At 37.2% G+C, this 13,375-nt stretch overlaps 1 protein-coding gene across 6 annotated transcripts in view; it reads right to left on the bottom strand.

The window, feature by feature from the left end:
• Nucleotides 1–13,375, bottom strand: part of SETDB1 (SET domain bifurcated histone lysine methyltransferase 1) — a 34,895-nt gene that overhangs the window by 15,997 nt on the left and 5,523 nt on the right. For 3 of the 6 annotated variants that reach the window (XM_030327838.1, XM_030327837.1, XM_030327839.1), the window contains exons 4-7: nucleotides 8,634–8,651; nucleotides 1,965–1,999; nucleotides 1,217–1,316; nucleotides 18–143 (exon numbers count right to left, since the gene is read on the bottom strand). In XM_030327838.1, the coding sequence (XP_030183698.1) occupies nucleotides 18–143; nucleotides 1,217–1,316; nucleotides 1,965–1,999; nucleotides 8,634–8,651 (279 nt within the window). The remainder of the gene's footprint in view (nucleotides 1–17; nucleotides 144–1,216; nucleotides 1,317–1,964; nucleotides 2,000–8,633; nucleotides 8,652–13,375) is intronic. The other 3 variants (XM_032594377.1, XM_030327840.1, XM_030327841.1) reach the window with 1 other exon arrangement.

The following is a 13,375-nucleotide window of genomic DNA, read 5'->3' as shown; positions in this document are numbered from 1 at the left end:
TTCTAGCTTGAACATACCGACCGTCTGGATGGCAATAAGGGTGCCTTTGTGCCATGTCTTAGTTCTCTTCTTGCCCAGGATGCGCATGCTGACTATTAGGTCACCATCTTTGCTCAGTTCTCCAGACATCTGACTCAAGGTTCCTACGGAATAGAGCAAAGTTGTTCTAAAGAGATATGGCATAGACTGGGAACGTGAATGGAAAAGTAAAGAGGGTATAATATAGTAACCATGGAAAAGGGGGTAATCAATGATCCTTATCACTTCTGGGGCTCTCTCAGGCAGACACAAAAAACTACAGATGACTCAACTATTTATGCCAATAGGAAAAACTTGCAAAAATTGAAATTCACATTAACAAGAACATCTCACATCAAGTGTCTCTAGCTCTTTATTAACAATATTAATTATACTCATTAAATGCTAAGTAGCATTTACAAAACATTTTTCTGCAGGGGATCTAACAACAGCCCCATTCAACAAAGCTTTCTTCAGACCTCTTTACAAGAGTTTGAGGTGCCTTTTTTTTTTTTTTTAAAGTTTTTATTTATTTTTGAGAGACAGAGACAGAGAGACAGAGTGTGAGCGGGGGAGGGACAGAGACAGAGAGGGAGAAACAGAATCTGAAGCAGGCTCCAGGCTCTGAGCTGTCAGCACAGAGCCGATGCAGGGCTTTAACTTATGAACTGCGAGATCATGACCTGAGCTGAAGTCGGACGCTTAACTGAATGAGCCACCCAGGCACCCCTGAGTTACTCTCTTCTAATCTCTATCTAGAAGTAGTCCTGACCACAGAGCTAAAATGGTATTTGGATAATACGCACATCGGAAAATCAGCAGACAAAAGACTTAAGCAGACAAGGAAAACCTTTGGTGTCTAAAGAACCCAACAGAGGGGCGCCAGGGAGGCTCAGCTGGTTGAGCGTCCAAGTGCTGATTTCAGCTCAGGTCATGATCCCAAGGTCCTGGGATCAACCCCCGCATCAGGCTCTGTGCTGAGCATGGATCCCGCTTAACATTCTCTCTCTGCCCACCTATGCCCCTTTCCCCAGCTTGCACACTCTAAAATAAATAAAATGAAAAAAGAAAAAAGTATTTTAAAGAACCCAAAAGAGGTGAAGGAGGATTCTGAGATGCTAAACCAAAGCCAGTTATCCATGAAATCTCTGTAGGAATTCACTCCCCCACCTATACTGGGGAACCTCCTGACCCTAACCTTTATGTAGATCTTGGGAGCTGCTCTTTTTGTTGACAGCATCCATGAACTTCTGGACATCTTGAGCTGACTTTCTTAAGGCAGCCATAGCCTCACGGAGCTGTAAGAAAGATGATGAGGGAAACAAGTTTTAAAATAGCATGGGTTAAAGGCACTTGGGTGGCTCAGTTGGTAAAGCATCGGACTCCTGATTTTGGCTTAGGACATGATCTCGCAGTTCCTGAGATGGAGCCCTGCCTCTCTCCTCTGTCTCTGCCCCTCCCCCACCCGTGTGTGTGTGTGTGTGTGTGTGTGTGTGTGCGCGCGCGCGCGCGCTCTCTCTCCTTCTCTCTCAAAATAAAATATCTTTTTAATTAAAAAAATAGCATGGCTTAGACTTGAGAATAAGAACTTGTCTTTCAAAAAAAAAAAATAAAATGAGCTATATTTGGAAGGTCATGGTTACTTTATCAGGCGAAACTGCCCTTTCTTATAAATCTGGTTCAGAGATCAGCTTCAGGGAGCCTTCCTTGGTTAATCCCACCTAGCTGGTCGCCACCAAATTCTACATTCATATAGCACTTGTGCATGCATTTCTAAGTAACCTCTTTTGCATCCTTAGAACATCTACTAAAGGACTAGAACCCACAGGACTGATTACAGAGTGGATGATTATGTTGATGGCTGAAGCAACTGAATGGTCAGGCCAGAAGTTTCTCACATTTTCATATTCTTACCTCTCACCTTTACCTTCCCCATCCCAACTCACCTTCTGGTCTTTGGGTGTTCTGCTCCCAGCATCACCTATGGATGAGAAAAACTCAAATGAGCATAAAAGACTTACAACATAAGAATTTCCAAGAAATCAACAAACTGAGCTACTTAAAAACATTATCACAGAAGCATTACTAATAACACATGACAACTAAATATATAAACATATACATTAAAAGTACTAAATGGTCCAGAAAGATACACAGCAAATAGGTGACAGTGCTTACCTGGGGATAAAGTACTGGGATAGGTGGTATTTTACAGGAGTTTGGTTTTTCACTGCATTATTTTTCTTTTTTAAAGTAGGCTCCATGCTCAATGTGGGGCTTGAACTCATGACCATGAGATCAAGAGTTGCACACTCTACTGAATGAGCCAACCAGGTGCCATTATATTTAAATTTTTATAACAACAATTTGCTTATGGATTATCTGAATGATCTGACAAATGAGATGTGGTCAATGAATGAAGCAAAAGTATGTTTATTCTTGAGTAGTGCTGTCCAATAGAACTTTCCGCTGTGATAATGTTCTATATTGTACTGTTAAATCTGCTAACATTTGGCTACTAAGCACATTAAATGTAGCTAGTCCAACAGAGAAAGTAAATTTTGAATTTTATTTAAATTTTTTAAAAATTCAGATATAATTCACATACCATAAATGTTTAATTCAGTGGTTTTTAGTATATTCACAAAGTTGTTGTACAACTATCGCTACCACCTAATTCCAGAAAATTTTCATCACCCCAGAACAAAATCAACTAATGAGTATGAGGTTTCTTTCTGGGGTGAAGAAAACACCCATTAGCAGTAATTCCCCATTCAACCTTCCCACTAACTGCCAGTAACCACTAATCTACTTTCTGTCTCCATGGATTTGTCGATTCTGGACATTTCATATAAGCGAAATCATATATGTGGCTCATCACATGAAATTCCTTTTTACGGCTGAATAATTCCATTATATGAATATGCCATATTTTGTTTATCCATTCACCAACTGATGGACATTTGGGTTGTTTCCACTTTTTAGCTATTATGAACAATGCTGATTTGAACATTTCTATAGCCATTTTTATATGGGCACAAGTTATCATTTCTCTTGGGTATATGGCTAGGAGTGGAACTGCAGGGCCATACAGTAATTCCATGTTTAACCTTTTGAGGAACTGAAAGACTTCCAAAGTGGCTGTACCATTTTTTAATCCCACAAGCGATATAGAGGATTCCAGTTTCTCCACATCAACACTTGTTACTGTCTTTTTTATTACAGCCATCTTAATTAGTATAAAATGGTTCTGACTTGCATTTCCTTAATGATTAATGACATCAAGCATCTTTCCATATATTTATTGGTCATTTACGAATCTTATTTGAAGAAATAACTATTCAAATGTCTTGCCCATTTTTTAACTGGGTTGCCTTTTTTCATTCTTGAGTTAACAGGTTTTTTTTAAGTTTATTTATTTTTTAAGTTTATTTTTTAAAGTCTATTTTATTTATTTTAAGCTTATTTATTTTATTATTGAAGAGAGAGAGAGAGAGAGAATCCCAAGCAGGCTCTGTGCTGTCAGCCCAGAGCCCAATGTAAGGCTGGATCCCACAAACTTGATGTCCAAATCAAGAGTTGGACACTTAACTAACTGAGCCATCTGGGCACCCTAACGGTTCTTGGTATATTCTGGAAAATACCAGACCCTTCACATTTTGCATGATTTAAACAGTCACATGTGTATAGCGGCTACTGTATTGGATAGTGCCGATTTAGAGATTTATAACATCTGTTTAAATTTTAAAGCAGGGGTGCCTAGGTGGCTCAGTTGTTTAAGTGTCTGACCCCAGACTTCAGCTCAGGTCATGATCCATGATCTCGCGGCTCACAGGTTTGAGCCCCATGGGCTCTGGGCTGACAGTGTGGAGTCAGCTTGGGATTCTCTCTCTTGCCTCTTTCTGCCTGCCTTCCCCCTCCATGCTCCCACACAGGCATGTGCTCTCTCTCAAAATGAATAAACTTAAAATAAATAGATAAAAATGGAAAGCAATGGTGGTAATCATTTCACAATATACACATATATCAAATCACTGTTTTACACCTTAAACTAATACAATGTTATATGTCAATTATATTTAAATAAAACTAGGAGAAAAAGGCAGCAAAAAAAGAAAAAACTAAAATTAAAAATAGAAAGCAATGTAAATGCTCTAAGAACAATGTCCACTTAACAAAATAAATAAACTGTAACATCTCCAGATGAGGTTCATAATGAATCTTCAGTAACAGGAGACTGCTAAAGATATATTAAGTTTTAAAAGTTGGAACACATAGTCATTTGTTGGATACGAACTCAACCTCAGAGAGAATACAGACATCCCTGTGCATTCCTCAAAGAGCTGTGAATATAGTATATGATTAAGGATCTGTTATCTTACACCTCTCACAACTATAAAAGGCTTCAAAACACATCCTACATTTCTTTCTTTTAGGAAGGACAGTTCTTAATCTTGTAGGGCCTTTGTATTTAAGCGCCCCTTAAAAGTAGAAGTATTCATGTGGTAAAAAAATTCAAACATTATTAAAAGGACACACAGTAAAAATACACTTCCCTCATACTCCTGCTTCTAGTTCCTCTCCTCAGAAACAACCAATATTATCAGTTTCTGTTGCAGCCAAAGATAAATGTAAATATGTACTCTTTCCCCTATTCTTTTACTCACTTTCAACATCAGTTTTTATGTTGCTTTTTATCCTTATACCTCAAGTATCTAGGAAAGTATTTCCTCTTAGTACCTATAAATCTGGTTCTTTTTATCCCTTTTTTTTATTGTGGTAAAATACACATAACATAAAATATACACCACCTTAACCATTTTTAAGTGTACAGTTCAGTAGTTTAAGCACATTCATACTGATGTGCAACCATCAATTTTGCTGAAAAATATTAAGGACTAAATAAATTATTTTTATGTAGAACAACTGAATAGCATGAAATTATCAGCTATTCCTAAATTGATCTTTTAATAATGTCAACAGTTTTTGTTTTGGTTTTTGTGGTTTTTTTTGTCAGGGAGGGAGGGAGTGGAGAATATGACACGCTGACTCTCAAATACATATGTAAGCACAAAAGATAAAAAGAACCAAGACAGGGGCGCCTGGGTGGCACAGTCGGTTAAGCGTCCGACTTCAGCCAGGTCACGATCTCGCGGTCCGTGAGTTCGAGCCCCGCGTCAGGCTCTGGGCTGATGGCTCAGAGCCTGGAGCCTGTTTCCGATTCTGTGTCTCCCTCTCTCTCTGCCCCTCCCCCGTTCATGCTCTGTCTCTCTCTGTCCCAAAAATAAATAAACGTTGAAAAAAAAAAAAAAGAACCAAGACAAACATGAAGAACAACAAAGTAAGGTGACTGGAGTTAACAGATATAGAAACTAATAAAGTCCAGTTATACATAATACAGAACTGAGATAAGAAAAAATGACAGACCTGGGAATGCAAGCTGGTGTAGCCACTCTGGAAAACAGTATGGAGGTTCCTCAAAAAAAAAAAAATATATATATATATACACACATATATATATATATTTATATATATATAAATACACACATAGATAGATAGATACACACACATACAATGGAGTATTACTCGGCAATCAAAAAGAATCTTGCCATTTGCAACTACGTGGATGGAACTGGAGAGTGTTATGCTAAGGGAAATTAGTCAGAGAAAGACAAAAATCATATGACTTCACTCATATGAGGACTTTAAGAGATAAAACAGATGAACATAAGGGAAGGGAAATAAAAAGAATATAAAAACAGGGAGGGGGACAAAACATAAGAGACTCATAAATATGGAAAGCAAACAGAGGGTTATTGGAGGGGGTGTGGGAGGGGGGATGGGCTAAATGGGTAAGGGGCACTAAGGAATCTACTCCTGAAATCATTGTTGCACTATATGCTAACTAATTTGGATGTTAATTTGAAAAAATTAAAAATAAAATAAAAAATACAATAAAATAATAAAAAAAAGAAAAAAATGACAGACTAATGAAAAAGAACAGAAAATTCAGAAACAAATTGATACATATGGAAATTATTTTTTAATGTTTATTTATTTGAGGGTGGGGGAGGGAAAGAGAGAGGAGGCAGAGAATCCCAAGCAGACCCCACACTGTTAGCGCAGAGCCCGACACGGGGCTTGAACTCACGAACCATGAGATCATGACCTGAGACAAAGTCAAGAGTCGGTTGCTTAACCAACCGAGCCACCCAGGCGCCCCTGGAAATAATTTATGATAGAGCAGACAATGCAAAATCAGTAAGGAGGGATTCATTTCAGTAGTGGTGCTGAAACATTGATTAATAACCATATGGAAAAAAAATTTGATTTTGACCTCAAATACTACACAAAAAATAAATTCCAGTTGAATTAAAGACTTAAATGTGACAGGTGAAACTATGAAACTTTCAAAGGCAACATAAATGACCTTTATAATAAAGCCTCAGGGCAGAAAGGATGTAAAACACAATGACCATGAAAAAAAATCCTAGAGTACAACACCTGTTTTTCAACAAATAACATAACAAATAAAGATAAACTGTAAGCTGGGAGTGATATTTGCAACACGCAACTGCATAGGATTAGTAACGGCAATGATCACTGAGTGAGCAAACAAACAAGAGACATGAACAGACATTTCAAAGAAAAACTACAGATGACTCACAAACACATGAAAAGATTCTCAAGTTCATCAGTAGGGAAATAAAATTTAAAAATCACAATACCAAGTGTTGTCAAGTATGTGTAGCACAGGACACTCTCATCCACTGGTAGTTACAAATATAAATTGGTACAACCACTTTGGAAAGCTGTTTGGCCATTGCTTATCCAGTAATGTTAAAATTTCCACATCCTAAGAACTAGCAACTCCTTAGAGTGTGTATATATATATACATATATATATATCTCCTAAAAATTTAGTAAGACTGCCAAAATTTAGAAAGATTCTTGCATATGTGGATTAGGAATCATGTATAAGAATATTTACAGCATTATTTGAATTGAAAACAAATGAAATGCAACTGACAGGAGAATAGATATATTGTGTCATATTCACAAGATGGAATACTATGCTGTAGTAGTTACTGAGTTAAACATCACACATCAGCAAGATGTTAAAGAAATGACTGAAGAATGTATGTATACACTATGTATGATTCCACTTCTACAGTTAAAAAAAGGCAAAACTATGGCGCTTCTGATAATAGTGATATGAAAATAGTGATATAGATGACTCCCCTATGCAGAAAACAACTATAAAACTGGAAAAAAAAAGTTACAAACAATCATTTCATGGCACTGGAAATTGACCAAAGGCAAAGAATTAATTCAAAGTGTTTGTTCTGAAAAATTGCTTGAATTCTGGTAAGAAAGAGAAGTCTGTGGCCTGCTTGCCTGGGGTGGCTCCCATCCCCACTCCACTCCTTGTTTGGTGAGTGCAAACTACGGCTTTACCATTGAGGCGCTAGCCATGGCAATGAGCAGCTTTACTAGTCTGAGCTTGCAGCTCTTGTTTAGGGTGAGCAGCAAACCAGTCAGAAACTTAACAAGGAGATCCTAAAAATGAGAGAGCCATGGACAGGCTTAGATAAATTCTCTATGCATTCTTGAGTGACTGCTAAACTGTGCAAATGCAGACAAGACCCAGGAGTCCATGGAAACTTGAGAACTAAATGCAACTCTGAATGTATTCTCTATACCTCCGTAAAACTCACTGGCTAAACTATGCAAAAAAAAAGGGGGGGGGGAGCAATTGTTAAGAGCCAAGTTAATATATATAAAGTTATACACACACACACACATATATATATATATACATATATATATACACATACACACACACACACACACATAAATACATATATAAGAATCTGTGGGTGACTGCTAAATTATGCACATACAGAAAAGATGCAGGAAACCCAATGGAGACTTGAGAATACATGCAACTCTGAATGCATTCTCTATATTTCTATAAAACTCACTGGCTAAACTATGTAAAAAAAAAAAGGGAGCAAAGGTTAGGAGCCAAGCTAATATATATAGTTCAAATTTAAAAACCAAGCAGGGACATCAGCTGTACACTACAAAGAAGACACAGCTGGCATCATAAGAAAAAAAACTTGAAAGTATCCAGCTTTCAACAACAAAAATAATGAAACATTCAAAGAAATAGGAAAGTACGCCCTATACTCAGGAAACAAAACTCTAGCAATGGAAACTGACTTGCCATACGGGCCTAGGTATTGGATTTATAAATATGCTCAAAGAGCTCATGGAAATTACATTCAAAGATTTAAAGGAAAATATGCTAATACTTAATAAACAAAAGACTTGACTATAAAAAGAAGCAAATGGAAATTCCAGGGTTGAAATTACAAAAACTGAAACGAAATACAGTAAAACCTTGGTTTTTGAGCATAATTCATTCCAGAAACATCCTTATAATCCAAAGCACTTGTATATCAAAGCAAATTTCCCCATAAGAAATAATGAAAACTCAGATGATTAATTCCACAACCCCAAAAATTTATATAAAAATTATTACAATACTATAATACATAATAATAAAGAAAATACAAAATACAAAGAAAAATAAATTAACCTGCACTTACCTTTGAAAACCTTTGTGGCTGGTGTGAGGAAGACAAGAGAGAGGAGGGTTATTGTGTAGGACGACTTTCACTGTCACTAACGGAATCACTGCTATTGGCTCAATGGAATCTTTTTCTTTTTGTGCAACTTTAACAAGGAACCTATCCAATGCCTCCTTTTGAGGATTTCACAGAAATGTGAGATTGCATTGATGATGACCCACAATCCCTCAGAGAGAGAGCTGAGTTGTGATCATGTGACTGATGTTCAGTGTTATGAACTACTTGTATTCCAAGACACTACCTGCTTATCAAGTTAAAATTTATTAGAAATTTTTGCTCGTCTTGGGGCGCCTGGGTGGCGCAGTCGGTTGGGCGTCCGACTTCAGCCAGGTCACGATCTCGCGGTCCGTGAGTTCGAGCCCCGCGTCAGGCTCTGGGCTGATGGCTCAGAGCCTGGAGCCTGTTTCCGATTCTGTGTCTCCCTCTCTCTCTGCCCCTCCCCCGTTCATGCTCTGTCTCTCTCTGTCCCAAATAAATAAATAAAGGTTGAAAAAAAAAAAAAAAAAAAAAGAAATTTTTGCTCGTCTTGCAGAACACTCACAGAACAGACTAGTCACAATCCAAGGTTTTACTGCATTCACTAGGGGGGGCTAAAAAAAGCAAATTTAAAATGGCAGAAGAATAAATAAACTAATAGATACCTATATAGAGAAATTGCCCCAACCAAAGCACAAAGAGAAGAAGGTTGAAGAAAAATGAACAGTGTCTCAAAGACTTATAAGACAATGTGAAGCATTCTACCATATGCATAATGATGAGCTCAGAAGGCCAGGGGAGAAAGGGCTAGAAAAAAATATATGAAGAAATAATGACCGAAACACTTCTAAATTTGATGAAAAATGTGAACCTACAGATCCAAGTTCCATGAATCTCAAATACGACAAATACGGAGAGAATTATACCTAGACACAACCTACTGAAACTACTAAAATCAAAAGAGAAAATCTTAAAAGCAGTAAAACAAAAATGACTCACATCCAGGGTACACCACATTCATCTAACTTCCTATCAGAAATAACTGAGGCCAGAAGGCACTGGAATGGCATATTCGAAATGCCAAAAGAAAATAGTGAACCAAGAATGCTATATCTCAGATAAATGAAATGACTTTTAGCAGGACCACAAGAAATATGCTTTAAATATTTATTTTGAGAGAGAGAGAGAGAGAGAGAGAGAAGGGCAGAGAGAGAGGGAGAGAGAGAATGCCAAGCAGGCTCTGTGTGGTTGGTACAGGGCCTGACGCGAGGCTCGATCTCACAAATAACCTGAGCCAAAATCAAGAGTTGGACACTTAATCACTTAAGAGTTGGGACACTTAACACCTGAGCCACCCAGGTGCCTCAGAATTACAAGAAATATTAAAGGAAATCTTTCTGGCTGGAAAAGGATGACACTAGATCCTAACTCAGATCCACAGGAAGAAATGAAGAGGAATAGAAATGTAAACATCTGGGTAAATATGTATTTTTCTCTTTTCTTCCCATAACATCTTTTTTTTTTTTTTTTTAACGTTTATTTATTTTTGAGACAGAGAGAGACAGAGCATGAACGGGGGAGGGTCAGAGAGAGAGGGAGACACAGAATCGGAAACAGGCTCCAGGCTCTGAGCGATCAGCCCAGAGCCCGACGCGGGGCTCGAACTCACGGACTGCAAGATCGTGACCTGAGCTGAAGTAGGACGCCCAACCGACTGCGCCACCCAGGCGCCCCTCTTCCCATAACATCTTTAAAAATAAGATTACTCCTGGCAATAACTGTAACACAAAATTGTTGGCTTTAAACATACGTAGATGCAATATAGTTGACAACAGTATCACACAAGAAGAGAGTGAAAATGGAGCTATCCCGGTGCAAAGCTGCTATATTTTACCAGAATTAAGTCAGTATTAACTTGTAGTAGTTAATGACCAGATAAATATGCAAGCACTTTTTTTAAAAGCCAAAAAAAATCAGAGAAACTAAAATGACTTACTGAAATATTTGTTCGACACAAAGAAAGCAGTAAAGAACAGACAAATATAAAAGACATGGGACATAGGGGGAGAAAATGCAAAATGGCCAATAAAAAATCCACCCATACGGATTCATATTAACTGTGAATGCACTCAATACTAATTAAAAAGGCAGAAATTGTGAGAATGGATTAAAAAAAGACAAGATCTGGGGCACCTGGGTGGCTCAGTTGGTTAAGTGTCTGACTTCAGTTCAGGTCATGATCTCATGGTTTGTGAGTTCGAGCCCCGCATCAGGCTCTGTGCTAACAGCTCAGAGCCTAGAGCCTGCTTCAGATTCTGTGTCTCACTCTCTCTCTGTCCCTTCCTCACTTGTGCTCTGTCTCTCTCTCAAAAATATACATACATTAAAAAAAATTAAAAAAAAAAAAGAGATCTAACTATACATATATTGTATGCAAGAAATACACTAAATTCAAGACAAAGATTTTAAGTAAAAATACAGAAAACGACACAATATACAAACAGTAATCATAACAGAAATGAAAATTCCACATTAATATCTGACAAAATAGACTTTAAGACAAGGGATATCACTTGAGACACAAAGAGATACCTTATAATAATTAAAAAAGTAACTATAAACATATACATAACAGAGTCCCAAAATATAGGAAGCAAAAACTGAAAGAATTGAAATGACAAACAAGTCAACAATTTTAGTTCAAGATTTCAAAACTCCTTTCCAAGTAATCGTTAAAATAACCAGACAGAAAATCAATAAGGACACAGAAGACTTGAACAGCGCTATCGGCCAACTTAACCTAAAAAACATTTATAAAATATTCCAATCAACAGCAGCAGAATACAAATTGTTTGCAAGCACACATGGATCACTCTCCAGGACAGATAATATACTAGGCCATTAAAAAACATTTAAATACATTTAAAAGGATTAAAATAATACAAAGCAGATTTTCTGACCAAAATTATATTAAATAAAAAAGTCACAACACAAAGAAATCTGGGAAATTCCTAAATACTTGGGCTAAACCATTGGTCAAAGAAAAATCACACAGGAAATTAAAATTATAAGTTAAAGGGAAACGGAAAATACAGGGTGCATGGGTGGCTCAGTCGGTTGTGTCTGACTCTTGATTTCAGCTCAGATCACGATTCTAGGGTCATGGGATCAAGCCCTGTGTCAGGCTCTGTGCTAAGCATGGAACCTGCTTGGGATTCTCTCTCTCTCCCTCTCTTTCTGCCCCTTTTCCATGCTCACATTCTCCCTCTAAAATAAAAATTAAAATATAAAAAAAGCATATATATTTTTAATATTAAAAAAAATAAAGTGAAAATGTAACAAAAAAATTTATGAGATGTAGTAAAGCAATGCATAAATTTTATATTAGAAAGGAAGAAGACCTAAAACCAAATCAATAATCTATTTTCATTTTAAGAAACTACAAAAAGAAGAGCAAATCAAACCCAAGTACATGGAAGGAAGAAAATAATAAAGATCAGAGTAGAAATCAGTGTAACAAAAAAACAGGAAAACGGTAGAGAAAAAGAAACAAATGAACACAAAAACTGGTCCCTTGAAAAAGAGCAAAAAAACCCAATAATCCTTCAGCTAGATTAACCAAGGGAAAAAAAAGAGATCCAAATAACCAATATCAGGAATGAAAGGAACATTGCTACAGAACCTACAGAAATTCAAAAGAATCATAAGGGAATAGTATGAACTTTATGGCAATAATTTAGACAACTAAATGAGATGGAAAAATTCCTAGAAAGATACAAATTAACAAAAATGACTTAAGAAGGAACAGAAAATACAAATAGACATATCAGGTAAAGAAAATTAATTAGTAATTAAAAAGCTTCCCACCTGGAATGGGAAAAGCCCAGAAATCCAAAGCGTGGAGTTTAGATAAGTTTAGATAAGTAACGCACCCATGTTTGTTTTTTAGTTTGGGCCAATGTATCACAGTAACAAAATATTAACATTAGGGGTGCCTGGGTGGCTCAGTCCAACTCTTGACTTTGACTCAGGTCATAATCTCGCGGTTCGGGAGATCAAGTCCTGAGTAGGGCTCTGAGGTAACAGCACAGAGCCTGCTTGGAATTCTCTCTCTCCCTCTCCCCCACTTGTGCACATATGCATGCTCTGTCTCTCTCTCCCTCTCAAAATAAATAAATAAACATTAAAAAATACTAACATTGGAATAAACTGGTGGAAGGTATACAGAACTCTCTGCATTATCTTTGCAATTTACACAAAAATATAAAACTATTCCAAACTGTGGCGCCTGGGTGGCTCAGTCCATTGGGTGTCTGACTTCGGCTCAGGCACAATCTGGTGGTTCAACAGTTTAAGCCCCATGTCAGGCTCTGTCCTGACAGCTCAGGGCCTGGAGCCTGCTTCAGATTCTGTATTTCCCACCCTCTCTCTGCCCCTCCCCTGCTCACATTCTTTCTCAAAAATAAATTAAAACAAACAAACAAAAAACAAAAACTATTCCAAACTAAAAAGCTTATAAAAAAAAAAAAACTATCCCCCCAAAAAAAAAAATCATCCACAAAGAAAGGTCCAGGTCAAGACAGTCTCAGTGCTGAATTTATCAAACATTTAAGGAAGAAATAATACTATTTCACACAAATTCAGAGGAGGGAACATTTCCCAACTCATCTTTATAAGATCCATAATACCCTAATACCAAAGTCAAAAAACCACACCACAATAAA

Source organism: Lynx canadensis, chromosome C1, assembly GCF_007474595.2.
Source record: "Lynx canadensis isolate LIC74 chromosome C1, mLynCan4.pri.v2, whole genome shotgun sequence".
In the NCBI taxonomy this organism is placed as follows: Eukaryota; Metazoa; Chordata; class Mammalia; order Carnivora; family Felidae; genus Lynx; species Lynx canadensis.
Note: the sequence above shows the minus strand (reverse complement) of the source record. Positions and strands in the feature narration are given on the sequence as shown.